General features: G+C 43.7%; 1 protein-coding gene across 3 annotated transcripts in view; it reads right to left on the bottom strand.

Annotated features, from left to right (window-relative positions):
• DOCK2 (dedicator of cytokinesis 2) overlaps positions 1-20,191 on the bottom strand; it is a 323,398-nt gene that overhangs the window by 63,438 nt on the left and 239,769 nt on the right. For all 3 annotated transcript variants that reach the window (XM_033180268.1, XM_033180267.1, XM_033180269.1), the window contains 3 exons: positions 10,827-10,927; positions 10,678-10,736; positions 487-635 (listed from right to left, as the gene is read on the bottom strand). In XM_033180268.1, the coding sequence (XP_033036159.1) occupies positions 487-635; positions 10,678-10,736; positions 10,827-10,927 (309 nt within the window). The remainder of the gene's footprint in view (positions 1-486; positions 636-10,677; positions 10,737-10,826; positions 10,928-20,191) is intronic.

Below are 20,191 nucleotides of genomic sequence, written 5' to 3'. Positions count from 1 at the left end.
TATTCCCTCACAGATCCAGAGGTCCCTCCTGAGCAACATGTCCCTAACTCCATTTGCTATCAGATTTGATGTGTGGACAGGTATGACATCCAGCAGGGTCGGCTTTTTCTGGATAACACAGATCTACAGAGTCAGCCCAGAAGATGGAGTACTAGACAAGAGTGGGTGAGAGAGTGGGACTGCTCGGAGGGGTGGGCCCTGGGAGCACATTTTTAGGGAATCATTAGGTAGAGACATGGGGTTCTTAGACTCTTGAGAAAGAGACTGAGCAAGAAAGTGCATTTTAATCTTGCCCTCGGACAGAAAAGCTTGATAGAACACTGACCAAATCTGATCTGCCAGCTCATTCCAGGCCCATGAATAAATGTCCCTATCCTGCCGCCGAGCCTCTCAATGAAGCTCAGGGAGATGGAAAGACGATATCATTATGGGGAAATGGGCTGGGGATTAGGGATGCTGGCATGAGTTTCCGGCCTCATTTTTTACCTTTTTGAAATCCCCACTTCTTTGATATTCACACAGCATCATGTCGAAGAAGATTGGTATGGTGGCTTTCCGGAGCTCAGCCTCAGGGATAAGTGTCATCTCTAATATAGGGCCCACCATGCCTGGGATGAAGCAGATTTTGTTCTGACCTGAAAGAGAAGAGGAACATGAACACATATAACAGTTTGGCGATGCACAGATCCTCCCCCGACCAAGCCTGGGGAAAGAAAAAAAGGGAGGCGTAATAGTAAAAACAATCGTGAACACTTATATAGTTGTTTATCACAAGCCAGGCACCGTTTTGAACACTTAACATATATTAACTCCCGTTAGAGTGCATGCATTATCCAAAACAAGCCCGATTATTAAGGCTAATAACACGGGTGTGCGTGTGGAAAGCACGTCACTGTCTACAAGGGTTTTCACCTGCATCGTCTGCTCTGCAAATAGGGCCATGATTGAATATGTTAGAGATGGCAAAGCACAGCACATTTGAAATTATGTCTGTCTGCAATACACGTCGTGTTGCTGAGAGTTTTTAAATGGGCTTTTACCAACTGTTTTATGAAATGAGAAAAGCAAAATTTGCTGCTAAGAGCCTGCTATAATAGTGTGGTCAGTGGAACAAAGAGATTTAAAACATAGCTTGAGGATCAGATGAACCACAACTTGTCGTCTCTTCTGCCTCATTTCAAGGCATTTCCTCCAACCCCTCCCCTGGCTCCTGGCATTCTAGCCTAGCTAGGGTGGCTCAAATGTCACAATTTCACCTTGCTTCCCCCACAGCAAGGCTTGTGCACTTTACGCCCCTTTGTTGAGAATACTTTTCCCTGCCTGCTCCCTAACCCACTACCCATTACCACGTAGCCTCCCCCAGATGGGTGCTATCTTAGCTTAAACACTCCTTCCTCTGGGAGAAAAGCCTCCTCTCTACACCTCCCACCCTTAGCTAGAAAAGATACCTTGCACGGCCTCTATATGTTTTGCCAGTTTGAAACGATGTCTTTATATGTCGAATCATTTGGTTAACATTTGCCTCCCCCACTAGAGACCAGGTCTGTTCTCCTCATTGTGTCTATAGCACTGAGCACGGGACTTACTAGATGATCAGTAAATACCTGCTGAATGAGAAAATACATTTTCCAGCTCCTACATTCTCTGGCTGTGGGACTTGTATATATGTCTCATAAAAATGCAATAGCAATACTCAGCTGTTGAGAAGATCTTGTAAAAATATGTCCGCATGTACTTAGCACAGAGCGCGGAAGAATCAGTGCCAGGGCAGTGTTGCCCAGTGGGTAAGGGCACCAAATCTGGAGCCAGACGGCCTGAGTGTGTAAACTGACTCCACTATCAACTGTAGCTGTGTCATGTTGAGCAAGTTTGTCTCACCTCTCGGGGCCTCGGTGTCCTCATCTGTAACTTAGAACAATAACAGTATTTATCTTATAAGGTTGTTGTAAAGAATCAAAGAAAAAATGAGTGATTATTTAGCAAGTGCCCAGGACAATGCTTGGCACATCGCCCACTTTCTACAGCATTAGCTATTAATATTATCTTTGTGATGTTTGGTCAAAATGAACCATAAAGGGGAACCTTACTGAGCAGGACTGAGCAGAATCTTCAGAAAATATGCATCAGAAGGGGCAGATAGGGAATAAAGAGGAGCACTTAGGAATCGCAGGGATTTCCTGGGAAGTGAGAGTCGGCATATTCAAGCAACCTTATCATTGAAGCTGACATCTCTATATTTCATCAGCTGCTGCCTCCTTCTCCTTCTGAGTTTTGGCACCCACCCTGGTTTTATCCATTGTCAGGATGAACATTTGTGGTCTTCACCTGGGGCAGAGAGCGCCTCAGGGTGCAGAAACTCAGGTGGTATGGCGTGTGGCCTGGCACGGCTGCTTTCGATTAAAGCTCAGAAAAGGAGCTGAGAGGGAAAGCAGTAAGAAAACGAATTTTCTTTCAACCTAAATGAGGCTTAATGTTGGAGTAGTTGCCCAGGATTCAGATTAAAATCAAAAAAAAAAAAAAAGGTTTCATCCTAGGAATATCCTCAGTTAGTGAGAATGAAACAGTGGAGTCAGGCAGAGTTGAGTGAAAACATAAAGACACTTTTCCAGGATATAAGCTTCATTATATGATGCATTTGGATTACACTTAAGCCTCGGGTCTTTGCTTTGGCCCAAATAGAAAACAATAACAACAACAACAACTTCCTTGCTGGCAGGTTTATAGTAATTGCTAATCTAGGTTTCTGATTTCATCCTTCAAGATCCTTTAAGTCTTTCTAACCACAGTGGGGTTTTAAAATTCAAAGTCGAGTGCAAAAATAGGTAGAAGGTAAATGGGAAACTGTCAGCTAAGCCACCACGGAATGGAGAAATTGCTTGCGCAACAAAGGCCTTTAGAATACTGGAGGGCAATGGGCATGATAAGGATAAATTTTAGATGGTTTAAAATAAAGGGCAGACATGCTGTAGACCCGTGATTTCTTACATACTTTTCATCTGCATTCTTTACAGTTAGTTGAGGAGATATTTGGCAGAACAGGGAAAGCAGAGAGAGAGATGGTGATCTCCAAATACAGTGTGACCTCAGTGGCCCTTACAATGCTCCCTTAAGAAATGTTATTCATTTACATAAAAATGGAATTTCAGCACATTGGATTTTGTGTTCAAGTAATACAAATATGTATGCGTTTGCGTATCTTTACATATGTAGATGCATATACATGCACGCAGAACATATTGTGGCTAACTGAAAGCAAACTCATTTGGGAAAAAAAGTGCTCATGCAAGACACACACCTACTGCTGTATTTGAGAAAAGGCAAGGAAGGGCGTTTACTAAGAGGGTCTTTTTCATGTAATTGAAGCTGAACTTCACTGGGAACAGATACCAATTAGAAAAGGCTATTAAAGTGCCAACAAGCCAGCAGGAAAAACCCAAATGCCAGATTACACAGGTTTTGGGAGAGGATCTGTTGATAATGAGAGCACAGAGAAGAGCTCAGGGGGTGTGGGTGGAAAGGGGTCCCATGAATTCTCTGGTCTTGGTTTCTCATTTATACAGTGACCTCCTCTGTCACTCCTCCCGGGAGTGGACTATAGGGTGGAATACAAAGGGTCTGAGGACACTGAGGAGATGACCTTGAAAGAAACAAGAAGGAAGGAGGGAAGGAAGGACGGGTGAAAGGAAAGAAAGAAGGAAGGAAGGAAGGAGGGAGGGAAGGAAGGGTGAAAGGAAAGAAAGAAGGAAGAAAGGAAGGAAGGAGGGAAGGAAGGAAGGGTGAAAGGAAAGAAAGAAGGGTGAAAGGAAGGAAGGAGGGAGGGAAGGAAGAAAAGGAGGGAGGGAGGGAGGGAAGGAAGAAAAGGGGGGAGGGAGGGAGGGAAGGAAGAAAAGGGGGGAGGGAGGGAGGGAGGGAGGGAAGGAAGAAAAGGAGGGAGGGAAGGAAGAAAAGGAGGGAGGGAGGGAAGAAAAGGAGGAAAGGAGGGAAGGGAGAAAAGAGGGAGGGAGGGAGGCTTTTGTGAACTTGGCTGAGAATTAAGTTGGGTAAGCCACGACTTTCTGAGGCTGACATGGGACAGAAAGCCCTCTCCAAAGGCTGGCACAGACCCTGAAATGAACAAGGATGAGGGCAAGTTATGACTCCCTGGATTTCAGAGTCCAGCAAGCCTCCTGGGGACTCTGAAATAAAGCTGAGCTGATTTAAAAAAAAAAAAAAAAAAAAAATCAGTTCAAAAGGGGAAGACAGAACATAGATCCACAGATCTTTGCTCCTCTGTCTCAGGCTTGGAAAAGCTCCCCCCTAGCAATGCTCTGAGACAGGCAATCAATTCTCTCCTCATTATTCAGGACTTGCCCAGCCTCAGCTTCCTTCCAGGCCCCATAGAGTCTCTGAGTCTGGGTCAGGTCCTGCCACCGCCACTCCCTGGCTGTGTGGCATTGTGCTTGTCATTTACCTTCTCTGAGCCTCCATGAGCTCATCTGTAAGATAAAGATAGTAAAATATGCCTGATAGAATTGTCGAAGCTTAAGAGTTTGTGCAAACGAAGGGCTCTGCACAGTGTCTGCCACATTGCAAAAGCTCAGTAAGTGTTGCTGCTGCTGCTAATGGTAAGTACTTTGGCTGCAGCTCTATGCTGAGTTTCAGAGTAAGCAATATTAAAAGACAAGGTCTAACCTCATGGAGCTCCCTGAAGCTTTTCATGGAAATTTTCAGGCCGGTCATTTTATTTGTTCACTTTTAAAGCAAACAGCTGAACTGGGAAAGGGTCAGATGGATTTATCTTCCCTACCATGGCTGACACTCACAACCCTCCACTCTTCTCTGTCTCATTGAAGTATTTTCTCATTCGTCCTCAAAGATGTTTGAAAAGCCCTAGTTGGATCATGCTTATTCACAGCATTTTTTCCCTATGACTTTCCTTGCTCTCAGGATAAACTGTTGCAGGCCGTCTAGTCCTGTGCTCCCTCCCTTACCCATCTTGTGCCTCTCACCTGGTCACCCTCCATCCACCTGCCTGGCTCCCACTCCTCCAGCGCACCCTGCTTTTCTCGCCTTGGGCCTTCCTCTGGCAATGAGCTCTTCTTCCTCCCCTCTCCTGGACCCCCCTCCAAAGTCTATCCCCGCCCCATGTCTCTGCAAATAAAACCCTTTCTCATTTTCTAGGGCTGTGCTATTCAGTATGGAAGCTACTAGCTGCATGAGTCTTTTGAGCCCTTGAAATGTGCCTAGTCCATTGGAAATGTGCTGTAAGTGTAAAAACTCCACCAGATACCCTAAAAAGGAAAAAAAATCTCAGTAACATTTTATATTGATTACATGTTTAGTATAACACTTTAGAATATGGTGTTAAATGTATTGTTAAAATTCACTTTATTGTTTCTTTTAATTTTTGAAAAATAAAGACACTAAAGCATTTATAATTAAGAGGTTTGTATTCTATTTCTAAAGAACAGCACTGCTTGGAGCTCAGGGGTTCTGGCTCTTCCTCATGGAGGCTATCCTTGACTTACTCACTAAGCAGGAGTCTGTCGCCGATTCTGTGGGTGCCCCAAGTTTCCGTTCTACAGCTATTTCTCCTTCACAACTGTCATTAAATAATGCTGCAATTAGTATGTAACTATTCAGTGCAATGATCACCAGTCCGTGAAGTCAGGGGCTATATCTCTAATCCGATTCAGGCTTTAACCCCAGCTACTGGCATAGTACCTGGCATGTAGAGGATGTGTATGTTAGTTTCCTACAGCTATTGTTATAAATCACCACAAACTTTGTAAATTAAAACAGTACACATTTATTTTATTACACTTCTGGAGATCAGAAGTCTGAAAGGGGTTGCATGGAGCTAAATCAAAGTCTGGGAAAGACTGAGTTCCTTCTGGAGGATCTAAGGAAGAATCTGTTTCCTTGCCTTCCCCAGCTTCTTTTTCCAGCCTCTAGAGGATCCTGGCATTCCTTGGCTCGTGGCCCCTTCCTCCATCTTAAAAGCCAGCAATACAGCTTCTTTAAATCACTCTCTGACTCTGATTTTCTCCAGCTTTTGTTTTTCACTTATAAGGGTGCTGTAATTGTGTTGAGCCCACTTGGATAGCCCAAGACATTTTCACCATCTTCAAGATCCTTAACTTTATCACACCTGAAAGTCTCCTTTGCTGTGTCAGGTAACATATTCCACAGGTCCTGGGGATTAGGACATGGACATCTTTGGGGAGCCTACCACAGTGCTCGAAGTTGGTTATTAAAAGAATGAGCAAACGAATGGATGGATGGCCACACTAATCCCATTTCCCATTTATTCCCAGCAGCCACTCCCCAACTCCAGGAAGCCATGCTTGCTTGGGCTGGTTCCTTCCCTGGAATACCTACCCTTTCCCTGTCTTTCCTTCAGTCCTGACACGGTCCTCCTTCCAATTCAGAAGCCATTTTCCCACCATATGGAATCATCCTTACAGTCCTCACTTACATCCCTTTTGCCTAAACTCCTGAGTCCCCACTACATATTTCACTTTGTTACTTTTCCCTACTTGATAGCTCCACTCTCTGGAGCTCTGCACTGAGCTGGGCACTCTGTAGATGCTTAAACAGTAATGCCCAAATTGCCCTTGAGGTTTGGCCAGGCCAATCTCCCTTCATGGGAGACCGAGATGCCAGGCACTGGAATGTGTCTTTCTTTCCCACAACGAGTGTTAACACAGCAGCTCCGTGTTAACCCAAGTGAATGTGGGAGAGTTAAGTGCAAAGTCATTTGCGAAAAATGTGCATTGTTTCATGCCAAGCAGAAATCGAATGTTATGATCCTACACTATTGGGAAAAGTACATTCCATTTGGCGTCCACCCAGGATCCAAAACAACAAATGGCATTAACCCCTGAGTGGCTGGCTCCTTAACAACATGTTGTCCTTCTTGCCATGAAAACCTCCCTACCCATACCTCCTCTCCCAAAACAACACACACACAATTTGTCTAGACTTTCCCCTGAAGAATGTTAAATAATCTTCAAGCCTGCGATTACAGATTTGTAATTAGCTATCTTATTATCGGGCAACAGGGTTGCTCGAGTTGTTCTTGATGAGAAGATGATGATGATGATACTGATGATCGTGATGATGATGCCCTGATTGCTTCTGGCCTTAAAACAAAATTTAGAAAACTAACATGCATTATGATTTACTCATTATCAGTAGTCTTTGAAAAAACATAGATCATTGGTTATTTCATGCCCTTTGAAACAATTTGCATACACTTTGAAAAAAATTATTTGTAAGAACATTGCACTTGGGATCAAGAGACAGGCTCTTTTAGCCTCAATTCAGTCACTGACTTGTTTTTGACCTTGGCAATGTCCTTGTGCTTCTCTTGGCCTCATTTGGCAACTTCACCTATACAATCAGCAGGGTTGAATGAGACGATGTATCAGTTAGGAATGCAACAGAAATCTGACTACCATGACTAAACTGAAGCTTTAATTGTCTTGTTTAACAAGAAGCCAAAGATGGCCGGTCCAGAGCTGCTCCTTCATCCTCAGAATGTGAGTTTTGTCCTCATGGCTTTAAGATGACTACTGCCCCTCCAGCCATATTGTCGTTTTCCAGAAAGAAAGAGAGGGGAGGGCTATGGGCAAAAACGCGTTTTGTTCATTCAATCTGTCCTCTCCTTGCCTCTTGGTTTTTGTCTTGTTTTGTTTTTAATTGGAAAAAAACTTTCCTGTAGCCCTAACAGGTATGTTTCTGCTGATTCTCATGGGACAGACTTGGGACACATGGCTGCTATTTGCTACAAGGCATTGTTAATTGAGCAAATTGCAATCCTAAAACACTGAATCCTGGATTCAGGTAGCCAGGAACAAGAGAAGCCTGGTTCTTCAGCTCCTTCTTGCTCTTCTAATAAATACCTTCTCTGATTAAGGCAGCTGCAGTCAATGCTTCTTTTTTGCCACTAACTCCCAACCCCTGACAGAGATGTCTTTTAATTGCATTAATTCATCCTACAGGTGTTTGCTAACAGCAGGGAGTCTGTGATGCTTCAGAGCAAATACTCTGGCCAAGGTGCTCGTCCGGTTTCTGCCTCTAACCCCCTACATGATCTTGTACAAACCCCTTCTCTCTGGACCTCAGTTTCCTCATTAGTAAAACAATGAATTGGACCAGATCAGTTGCTTCCAACTGTTCTCTGCAGTGCTCAGGGCTTCCCCCTAGAAAACCCTCTACAAGGGAAGTTCAAGAGAAGCCTGTTATAATGGGCTCTGGGTCTCCCACCTCACTTCAATTACAATAGCTCTATTTTCATCCAATTTACTTATTAAGCATGAGAATTTTTTTATTGGTCCTCAGCTAAAAATAAATGTTTGAAAAATGCTGGACAGTATGATCTCTGAAGGGCCCTTCTAGCTCCAACGTTCTGTGATTCTAAGCAGGTGGAATATCTGGTAACATCTTTTCATTCATCAGCATAATTGGGAGTGCAGGAATGCCTGCCAAAACATAATCTATATCTAAATAAAATCTTCTGTGTGCAAAACAATGGCAATGAAGGACATCCAGAAAAGAGCAGGCCATGCGGAAGGACTTGAAACAAACAAAGCACAGATCCCTGTTTTGCAATTCTGGCAATGCCTGGGGTGTCGAGCTGGGGAAGGAAGCCTGCCACAGCTTTATCCAGCCTCTGCTGTTGTAGAACAACGAATGTAAACTTGGAAGTGAACTGAATCTGGGTCCATCATGTGTTGAGCACATCTGATGTTTTGAAAACTTTCAATTAGTTTTCATTAGTATTCATAAATTGGAAAAATACATTGAAAAACCCAGTCTCCTGGCTTCTTTTGAAAAACTGAAAGGTATGAAAACATTGGGATTGCATTGCAGTAGGACAGCAATTAACTGGAGAGGAACGGCGACAGTCTTTTTTCTCTGCATGGGCATGTCATCTTCACTTTGCTGCGGGCCCTTACTCCTTCTCATGTTCCTGACCCTGAGGTCAGGTGCCGGCTGTCGTATGGGCCTGTGCTTACACGATGTTCCCCCATTCCCCTATCATTGCAAAGCAATGGTAAATGAAACGTCAATTATTTCCTATATCCCAGTCCTTACCCAGTGTGGAGAAACAAAAGATAGACTGAGAAAGACATGCCTTTCTAGAAAAACAGGGTAGAGGTAGTACCCCCTCCTCCCAGGGGATATTTGGCAACATCTGGAGACTTTTTTGGTTGTCATAACTAGGGAGGGTGCTACTGGCATCTTAGAGGGTAGAGCCCAGGGAGAACAGAAAAATTACGTTCCATCCTGATGGGGCAAGGATGACAATAATGATAAAAACTCTGATGTGGGGGTGGTGGCCTCCATGGCTTCACTTGCCCCAGCTTGTGCTCTTATGACCCTCATAAGCCCCCTGTGAGGGTGCTTATTTCCCCAACTTAGGCCTGGTGATGCTAGGCCTCACAGCCTGTAAATGTCAGAGCAAGGCCCAAAGCAAAGATGTGGCAGTCTGTTCTGGGCTTGGGTCCTTGGCTCTGCCTTGGACTTTGTGAGCCAACCTGCAACCTCCCTGTTATCCAGCCTGTACTTCTCTTAGCTTGAGTCTGGTGCTACCAGCAACCACAGAACCCAGACTGATAGTCTCTTCACTGTACTATGCTTCCCCCACAGTGGATAGAACTTGCTGGAAGGGGCATGCAACGGCCGCCTAAAAAACCCCTGGGAACTGGCAGACAATAAGAGGTCTGGGGAAGCAAGAAGCATAGTCTGAAGAGGGAACAAAAATTAAATCCAAGAGATGGGCACAGTTAGTACTTGTAGGAAAGTCAACAGTCACACCCAGGGCAGAGCAATTTAGAATCAGAGAGTCAAGGAGGGACAGAAAAATAAAAAAATTCATTACTGTTCATCCATCCATCCATCCATCCATCATCTACTCTTTCAGCACATATTTATAGAGGAGGATGCAGGCCATGAGCAAGGTTTATGGCCCCTGCCCTTGTGGAATCAAAACCATACTCAGAGGCTTCCAGCTGTTTGATTTCAAGCAAGTTACTTCCTTTTCTGAGTTTCCTGATCAATAAAAGGATGGGGGAACAGTTCCATCTTACAGGAAGTGATGTGAAGATTAAATACAATCTTTTTAGCATGGGACTGACTCAGAGTCTCAGTAAATGTCTCCTTGGTTCCATCCCTCCCTCCACAGGTATCATTCAGGTAACCACACAGGATTCCTGCAGCTCCCTGAGGCAGAGACAGCTTATGGGGTCACTTTTCAGCTAAAAAGACCCTCTTATATTTCAGAGAACCAATTCTCCCCCTGACGTTGGAGTATGTTTTGTGGACCATGCTATACAGGATGCAGAATGACCCTCCAATCAGCAGCAAGCATTCGTGTGATGTGTGAGCACATGAGTTCCCATGACAGTCCTGGTCCATCTTACAAATTTCCATTTGGATCTGTAACCCACTGAGAGCATCAAGCAGAAGCATATTCACAGCTACTTGCAGGGTTGGGGGTAGGTGTGCGTGTGGGGACCCCCTCTCATTCAGAGTATAATCAGGCACTTACTAAGAACCAGGGTACACACAGTAATGAACTGTTATTTCATGCTCCCACTGCTAAAACCCCTGTGGCCCTCCAATAGATGGTCTTCAAGAAGGAGTTTGGTGCACGCCGATGTGAGTATCTGGATGTGTGTGCCTACTTACCAAGCTTGTACCACATATCACGGATGGAGAAGCCAATTAGCCGTCTCATGTCCCCGTACCTAGGAGGAACAAAAACCTCTGCTTCAGGTACCAACTCAGAGGATCTCATGGACCTCCCCCTCTTCAGGAAATCCAAAAATGCAACCTACTTATTCAGGATTTTGTTGTACTTGGCGTGCGAGAACTGCTCCAGCTGCAGAGAATCCTGGGTGATAAAAGCCACTGCCAGATGAAAATAGTTGTTCCACAGCTGTAAATGAAAGAGCAGAGAACAGTTATGGAGAGGGTCGGAAGTGGGAAGGCATAAGCGCTGGGTAGTGTGAATAATTTATGAAGATGGCAGAAGATAGAGGCAGAACCAGTTTAATTGTGCCCACTGCAATTTTCTAACTGGCACTGACTCTGAAATTAACATCCTGGCCAAAGTGAGGACAATGGATGGATTTCTCTAGGCGCTACCGCGTCCACTCTCAGACAACAGGATTTGGGAGAAGAGGAGAATTTTAGGTTTTTTTTTGTTGTTGTTGTTGCTGTTTTTTTTTTTTTTGTCCTTGTGCTTTGTTTTGTTTTTTGAAAGACAACTTGCCCCAGCTGAGTGCCATGGAGAGCTGTTTCTTGCCCTGGAATTAGAGGGTGATGAAGGGTAAAACAGTTCAGGGATTCACAGCCTCTCTGGAAGTCCTCCCTAATTCACCTGACAGCTTGGAGGACCAACCTGCAATCCATTCTGTCTTAAAATATTTTGCCTTTTCTTTCCCTTTAGTTCGATGTTTCACAGTGTGGTTGCCAGATCAGCAGCAGCAGCAGCACCTGGGAACTTGTTAGAGATACAAATTCTCTGGCCCCTGCCCAGACCTACTGAATCAGAACCTCTGGGGGTGGGACCTAGAAATCTGCAGGTTAATAAGCACTCAGGTGATTCTGATGCACGGTTCAGTTACAGCCCCTGCTGGCCCAGCTGAGATGCAGGCTTGTAAGGATTTTTGCATATATCTGATCTGTTAGTGCTAAATGTGAGGCACTGATACTAGAACCCACTCCACCAGCTTGCAGTGAAATAGAGCAGGTAAAGGAGTCAGCACATGGTGACTGTTCAAAAGACTGGCCACACTGATGGCAATATTGATACAGGCTACAGAACCAGAGATATTATAGATCCAAACCATGGATCTACAATCCATAGATTCATCACAGAGCCTCGGTGAACCTGTCTGCAAAACTGAGGTGACTCTGGCACCCACTGCAGAAAGCTGTGATAAAGAAGACACAAAATGAGGTGTTTAAAGACATGAATCACAGTAAGAGCTCAAAAATCCTTGCTAGCCTCATTGCTGTTGCGCTTTTCTTTATTCCAGTGGTTCCTTTGGTACCAAAGCCAGTGGTACCGCCTAGGGTTTTGGTGCTCAAGGGCAATTGTTGAAAGATGCCAAGGTCCTGCAAGGAGCAGGTGGGAGACAGCTTTGCTGAACAAAGCCCACCCACTTTTGGCCCCTCTCAACAGCGTTTGTAGCAACAGGATAGGTAACATTAGGCAGAGAAATCATCCTGCCATTGAGACCTTCATCCTTAACTCAAAGATGTTCATTCGTGTTTGCAGATGGCCAAGACTATAAAAGTGGCAACTCTTCCACTGATAACATAACATCATCATTGCTGCCCAGACTATGACTTTCAAATGGGTTTGCGGTTCCAGTCTTTGAAAGAAGCAAGACAAGCACTTTAATTTTACTATGGGCCAGGAACTTTCCCATACATCTTCCTTTCATCGCTCAACACTTGACAGCTCTTATTCCTCATCTCAAGCTTCCTTCAGATGAGGAGACTGAAGCTTGGAGAGGTTAAGTATTTCGCCTAAGTCTCTCATCTTGTTATACACACAGCAGAGCTAAGATCTGCACCCAGACCTTCCAATTGACATCCGGGGTTCTTTTAACACACCACGGTCAGTCTTCAGATGGGGATGCATTTAACAAATATTTCTGGAACATCTGTTAAGTGCCCAGGCCTTGCCACAGTGTGGTGACAGAGCAGCAGTTACACAGACAGTGATCCCTGGCCTCATGCAGTTTACATTTTGTTGAGTGAATGCTTTTTTCTTTACTTGGACCTTTATCACCCAGGGCCCCAAAAACCAAACTGCTCTTGGGATGCAGTGAAGTGGCCTCTTGGGTCATGGCCCCCTTAAAGTCAGCTCTCCATGCAGAGACCAAAAGAACTTTTTAAAACACATCAGATCATTCGAGACCAGCCTGACCAACATGTTAAAACCCCATCTCTACTAAAAATACAAAAATTAGCCGGGCGTGGTGGCACATGCCTGTAATCCCAGCTACTCAGGTGACTGAGGCAGGAGAATCCCTTGAACCTAGGAGGTGAAGGTTGCAGTGAGCTGAGATCGCGCCACTGCACTCCAGCCTGGGAGACAGAATGATACTCCATCTCAAAACAAAAACACATCAGATCATGCCACTCCCTTCCTCAAAGTCCTCCAAAGTTTCTTGTAACATTTGGAATCAAATCTCCTTGTTTCCGTAGCAACCTTGCTTATGTAAACACATGTGGCAGGTTGGGTCTCCTGTCCACACCCCTTCAGACTGCCTTTCCTCCCGGCACCCCCGTGACTTAGCAGCTTCTCCAGGGCTTTGCTTTGAAAATGTGCAGCTCTGGTCTGCTTGTGTCTGGAGCTTACACCTTCTCACACTGAAGATGAGAATTTGAAACAACAAGCCAGGGCAAGAGAAAACCGTGGCCACAAGACATGGAAATGAGTGTTTCCATGAAAGTGAGAAATCTCTAATTTTAGTGGACAGCAAAAGAGTAATCAAGGTACATAGGAAATAAGTATCCAACAAAGCAAGTCAATCTATAATTACTTGTAAGAATAATTTCAGAAATGCCACCTAACATGTAACACATGTCAAATATGGTTGAGCCTCTTGCCATTCTCTATTCTACCCTGAATGAATCCATCAAAAAAGCATTTTCTCTGTCATCCCATCCCTGATTTTCTTTTTTTTTAATCTGAGATATAATTTATATACCATAAAATTCACTTTTTTAAGTGTATGATTTAGTTTTTAGTATATTCACAGGGTAGTTCAACCATTGCCACTGTCTAATTTTGGAACATTTTCATCACACCAAAAGAAACCCTCTGCCCATAAGAGTCAGTCCCTCTTCTCCCCACCAACATCTTCCCCTACCCTGTCCCTGGAACATATACAAACACGAGGCATCCACCACAGGCTTGGCACACACCAAGCACTCAGTAAATGCAATGGTGGTGTTGATGGTAGCACGGGGTGCACAGTATTTGTATGCCCTGTCTTCTCCAGCTGTAAGCTCCACAAGTACCCAAATCCTGTCTTCCACTTATTTGTATCCCTAATGCCATGCTCAGCACAATGACTTGAATACAGCTGGGCTCCAGAAAATATTTATTTATCAATTGCTGTATTGTCATAGAAATTCTTCAAAAGGTCCCAGATTTTTCTGTCTGCCCTGCTACAAACTGCCTGGAAACTGTTAATACTAATGTACTGTCTGTCTCTGTGGATTTGCCTGTTCTGACAGTTCATATAAGTGATGTCATAAAATATGTGACCTTTCATGTATGTTTTCTTATACTTAGTGTAATGCTTTCAAGGTTCATCCATGTTGTAGTATGGATTAGTACTTCATTTTTTATTGTTGAATAATATTCTATCATATGGATATACACATTTTGATTATGTATTCATCCACTGATGGTCATTTGGGTTGTTTCCAGTCTTTGACTATTATGAATCACGGCATTGACGCTATGCTACTATGAACATTTTTATACAGATCTCTGGGTGGACATGTTTCAGTTGTCGTGGGAGTGGACCTGGTTTTGTTTTGGTTTTGGCTTCCATTCTGGAAGACCTTTATGAACCATGAGGCCATAGCTGTGCCTCATCTTCTTAGCGGATCAGAAATGGCACATCCAAGTACCTCACCCACAGCCCCTGCCCAGTTCTGGCCATGGGGCTCTGTGGGAATGACTTCCGGAACTCAGAGGAGGTTGTCACAGTATGTGGCTCTGTGCAGTGCTCTTAGAGGTGAGCCGTGGTCACAACTAGATATTGCTGAATACTTATAAGGCCTCTGCCCCAAGCCTTTCTTCACTCTTGTTCCCAAAGAATCAGATCCAAATGCATTCACCTGGCTCTTAAAGTCTTATACAATTTCCATGGTCCCCAGTGCTGTCTCCTTCGACAACTGCCCACTGAGGTGGGCTGGTCTGCTCAGACTCCACAGAGATCACAGGAGCATTTTGGTCTCCTTAGCTTCACTCACAGTGGTTCTCATACCCGCAGTGACTGTGTCCTATTCTTACATCCAAGCTGGGTTCAAGACCCGCTTCCTTCATGAAGCCTTCCTAGACTGCAGGGCACGTTGGGTCTGCCTGATCACTTCCTGATTTGAGGAGCATTTATTGTGTGCTATCATGGATAGCACAGTCCACTGTTCTGCACCTGGCCTTGTGCTCCATTCGTTTCTCATGACAGCACTGGCTGATGGTCAAGAGGACATGGGTCAGTGTGTTACAGACCAGGGTGTGAAAACCATTTCTATTGCTTATTAGCTGGGTTGCCTTTTGCTAGTTACTTGACCTTTCTGAGCCTCATTTTCCTTTATGTAAAATACCCCAAATAATGGCACCTACCATAAAGGACTGTTGTAATTACTGGATCAATAATATGAGAATGAGGCATCCACTACAGGCTTGACACTAAGCACTCAGTGTATGGAATGGTGGTGTTGATGATAACATTGGTTGTGGAGTATTTGTATGCCCTGTCTTCTCCAATTGTAACCTCCACAAGTACCAAGATTTTGTCTTCCATTTATTTGTATCTCTAATGCCATGCTCAGCACAAGGACTTGAATACAGCTGGGCTCTAGAAAATATTTCTTTATCAATTGCTGTATTGTCAGAGAAATTCTTCAAAGGGTCCCAGATTTTTCTTTCTGCCCTGCTACAAACTGCCTGGTGATATTTCTACTAAATGTCTACCTCAGCTAACTAGGGGAAGCTACAGTGTCTCTTTAGCAAAATGCACAGGTCTCTTTGCCCTGGGGGAAGGGATGAGGTGATTTCTGATTGGGAATTTAATATTTTGAAATGATAGGACAATAGAGGGTTAGAACTGGAATAAATTTAAGTGTCATCTGTTCTGACTACCATATTGCACAGAGGTAAACAGTAAAGTCTAAATAAAGTAAAAGACCACCCAAAGTCATACTGCTAGTGGGTATAATGAGAATTTAGTTACTTTTAATTAACTCTCAAGAAATTATAAAAGTAATATACACACATAGTTTTAAAAAATGATAGAAAATATTAAATGGGAGAAACTTATTTTCCATCCTACCTTGGATCCAAGTCTAATTCCCCAGAAGAAAATGTTAACAATTCCTTGGGATAGCCTTTCAGAATTTTTTTATGCATAAACAAATGTATGTATAGACATCTTTTTTAAAAGTCTGCTGCACTTGGCTTTTTTCTCTTACCAATATATCTTGCAAATGTTTCTATATTAGCATATACAGATCTGCTTCATTATCTTTTATTGCTACATTGTATTCTATGAGGATGTACTTTAATTTTAACCAAATTCCCTATTTATAGACATTTAGCTTGATTCCAATTTTTTTTTTTCCCGCTAGCAACAATGCTGTAATCAACACCCTTATTTAAACATCTTTATGCATGGGAAACTACATTTGTAGTATACATTCCTAGAACTGGAATTTCTAAGACATAGGGTCTGTGCATGTTTAGTTGTTTTTTGATTTTGTTTTTATAGACACTGTCAGGTTGCCTTCCAGGGTTTCAATTCAATTACCAGTTCCATTATCATGGACAAGGTACCCTACCTTTCTGAGTCGCAGTAACGTCACCTAGAAAAGGAAGACAATAGTATCTAAAGGGTGCGGTTGTAAGGACTAGATGAGAGAATCACTGCCTAGTAAACTCTTAGTCTTGCAAAACAGCCTTCTCCACTCATCCAAGCAAAGTGGATTCACCCATTATTCACCCATATTATACCCTGTTCACAACATCTATGTCATATTTTCAACAAAATTAATTTATTTTCTGTCTCCTCTACTGGTTGTCAGCATCAAGAAAGCAAGAACCTTCTTTTTAAATTTACTCTTGTTCATATGGTATCGTACATTATGTCTGAGCCAGCATGTGCTTGGGAAATTATTTTTTGAATGAGTTCATTAATGAACCAAGCACACTGCATGCATTCTAGTTAAAACCCCCTAAAAAAACTATGAGATTTGTATAATTATTCTCCCCATTTTAGAGATCAGGAAACTGAGGCCCAGAGAGGTTCAATATCTTGCCTGACATCACAGAGCTACAAAATGCTGAAGGTGGCATCTGAATCCAGTTTATCTGACTCCAGGTCTTGCATTCTTCACCACCCTGCTCTTCTGCTGAAATCACTCTTCTCCCTTCTCAGTGTCCTTTCCGCTTTGTTGATGGTTACGGTTTTCACTGGTCCATCTGATGTTTATAAAGACGACAGTCTTTATAGCAGAGAGATCAAGGATTTTTAAAATCGGAATCAGGATTCTTTCTCAGTGACCTGGAATCATTATTTACCTCAAATTTCAGTTAAAAAAAGAAACCAGCATGCAGTGGTGCTGAAATGTAGTCAGCCTGCCCTCCTCTTTGGGGCAGAGGCACAGCTGTCATGACCACTCTGGGGATGCTTCTGATTCTGGGAGTCGAAGGCCCCAGGTGTGGACTCAGGTGAGAAATATCAGACTAGAGGATGTCTGGGGCCTAAAAGCTGAAGCAGGCAGGGCTGGGGAAACTGCACCCAAGCATGTGCCCACCGTTCTGCCTGGTGGAACCATCCCACCATGAGTCCCCCTGTGGTGGCGCTATGGGAGGCGGCAAGGCTTTGATGACTGCTCCCTCTGTGTGTGTCTCTCCTTCGCCTGTTTTTGGCATCACCAGTTACATTTCCCATTATAAAGAGCAAGGTGGCTCTCATGCCTCTACTAAAGGCTAGAGATAATTTAGAAGTTTTTCATTTCACAGGATATCAAAAATGGTTCCCAGGATAGGCTGGTAATCCAAGAATGCCTCAAGGCCTAGGCAGAAATGGCCACCACCTAGAGCCAATTAGAGCATCCCCAAATAGAGAGAATCATCTCACTACCAAACACAGCGCTGCCCAAGACAGAGTCTTTCTGGAGTCCAAGTATAATCTCTGATTCCAGGAACAATCAGAGATTTCAACATGGAGAGGCTCATCTTCCAGCCAATCATCTCAGAGCTCTCTATCCCAGAGCCAGTAAGAACTAGAAATGGCAGAGAGTGCTTCTGGATCTAAATAAAGCTGCCTCCTGGAATCCAAAGGCACCCAGTTCCTAAGAGACAGAGCAGAAGAGTGAAAAGAAGATGTGCTTTGCAGACAGGCCTGGGGTTAAATCCCAGCAGCCCCATTTATTGGTTAGATGACCTTTAACAGAAAAGTCAGTCAATTCTCTGAAGCTCAGTTTATTCACCAGTGAAACGGGTATATCACAACCTAATAAGATTATGATGAGAATCAAAATTTTCTAAGTAGATGCCCAATAAAGTTAGTCACCCTCTTCAAAAGCCTGGATGCTAGAAGACGGATTTATATCGCCTTCTATCAAGATTCCAAGATCCTTGCGGGTACGGCGGTGTTCTTTGCTTCTGAGTTCCTTGAAGCGTGTTGCAATAGTCTGGGCCCATAAGAATTGCTCTTAAACACAATTTCTTGCTGATTTGAATTTGAAATCCTCTCTTTGTCTTCCCTGACCACGTGAACTGATGCAGACACCAAGGACCAGCATCCTGAATAGGCCTAGAATGCAAGTGATCTCAGCCGCAAGCAGAAAACACCATTTTTATAATCCCCAGTTCTTGTCACCTACAGAGTGGCAGTCACCAAGCTCCTTACTTTCTGCCCTTTGAATCACAAAACCACTGTTCTGGGAAAGATATTAGGGATAATCTCATTGCACCTGCCCCTCCTCTGGTCAGTGGCTGCCAAGACAGGCAGCAGTCAGTGATGGATGCTGTTCCTGCTGATATTAAATGCATAATTAATGAGACCGTAAGAAGGAGACAAGGCGTGTTCCAGGCAGGGTACAGAGGACAAATCCATTCTCACACAGAGGGAGGAAAAGGTAGGAGAACAAAGATAAGGTTGGAAAATGATCCTGTTCTTGGGTACTTTTCAATAAATAGCTATGGAAGCCTCATTAGGAAAAGAGACTTACTTTATTGTGTAATGTTGGCCACTCTTCTGTTTTACAGAATCTTGTGGGTGTGACAGCTCCAGGCAATGTTGTGGTGGCCAGAAAGAGGCCTCCTGTCCTTTTTATCAAGGACTGACATGCATTCCCAGCCCTGACACATTTAGGGGCATGATCATCATAATCATTATCCAAATAATAAAATTACTATTATTATAATGAGCTAACACTTATTAAATGGCTGCTATGTTCCCAGCACTGTTGTGAAATTCACTTAATCCTCACAACCATCCAATGACATAGCTGCTATTAGTATCCTGATTTAATGTTGAGGAAACTGAGGCACACAGAGATGAAGTAATTTGTCTAAAGTCACTCAGCTTGCAAGCCCGTACTTCTCATGTATGCAACGCTCAATCTCTGAGCATCTCTCAAATACAGATTTTCTTTCAGGAAAACAGGATATAAACCTAAAGGAATGCCCTGAAGGAATGAAGTTGAGCTTCTCTTGGAAAATAGCCATCTAAGAGCATAGAAAAGAGTGAAGTCGGAAAGCAAGTCTGAGGCTGCAATTGCTGACACCCACAGAAAGAGATGAACAAACTAGCTCGCAGTTATATGGACCAAACCCTGTCACCTCTGGCCCCTAGGTATGGTGTGTCAAGTTGCCTCTCCCAAAAAGCAGAAACTTCCCTGAACATACCCGTGACCAGAGCCTGCAGGCATCTCAGCCACATTTGGAAGGAAATCAAACATCTCTCCTGATTCAAACCCGCTAAAGAGATATGCTTTGTTCCCATGTCGTAGATTTATAATGCCAGGAGAAACTCTCACCCAGACCCAGTCGGGCAGTCAACCCCCTGCAGCGGGGAAAGTCTATATCTGGCACGTGGTTGTAGTCATCTGTGTGGGCCTTGGTGTCAGCCACCACTGAGTTCTGGTCCCAACTTTGCATTGATGTACTCAGTGACACCAGGCTATCTCCTTATTATCTCTGAGTCTTACTTCCTGCCTCCTTAGAGCAGAAAAAATATTAGTAATAGTGGCTAACCTGAAGGGTGGCTGTAAAGACTGAGAAAGATAATGCCCTTAAAGTGCTTCTCGTGAGATCTGGCGTGTATTAACCGTCAGAAAACAGCAGCTACTCATTGTATCATCACTCTCATTGTCGCTCAGTTGCCTGATTTGAATGCAAGGTAGTTCAAGAGAATCTTCTTCAGAGATGCTGTTCATCCTC

This window comes from Trachypithecus francoisi, unplaced genomic scaffold (assembly GCF_009764315.1).
Source record: "Trachypithecus francoisi isolate TF-2019V2 unplaced genomic scaffold, Tfra_2.0 Lachesis_group2, whole genome shotgun sequence".
NCBI classification, from domain to species: domain Eukaryota; kingdom Metazoa; phylum Chordata; class Mammalia; order Primates; family Cercopithecidae; genus Trachypithecus; species Trachypithecus francoisi.
This window is presented reverse-complemented; position numbering and strand designations above follow the sequence as displayed.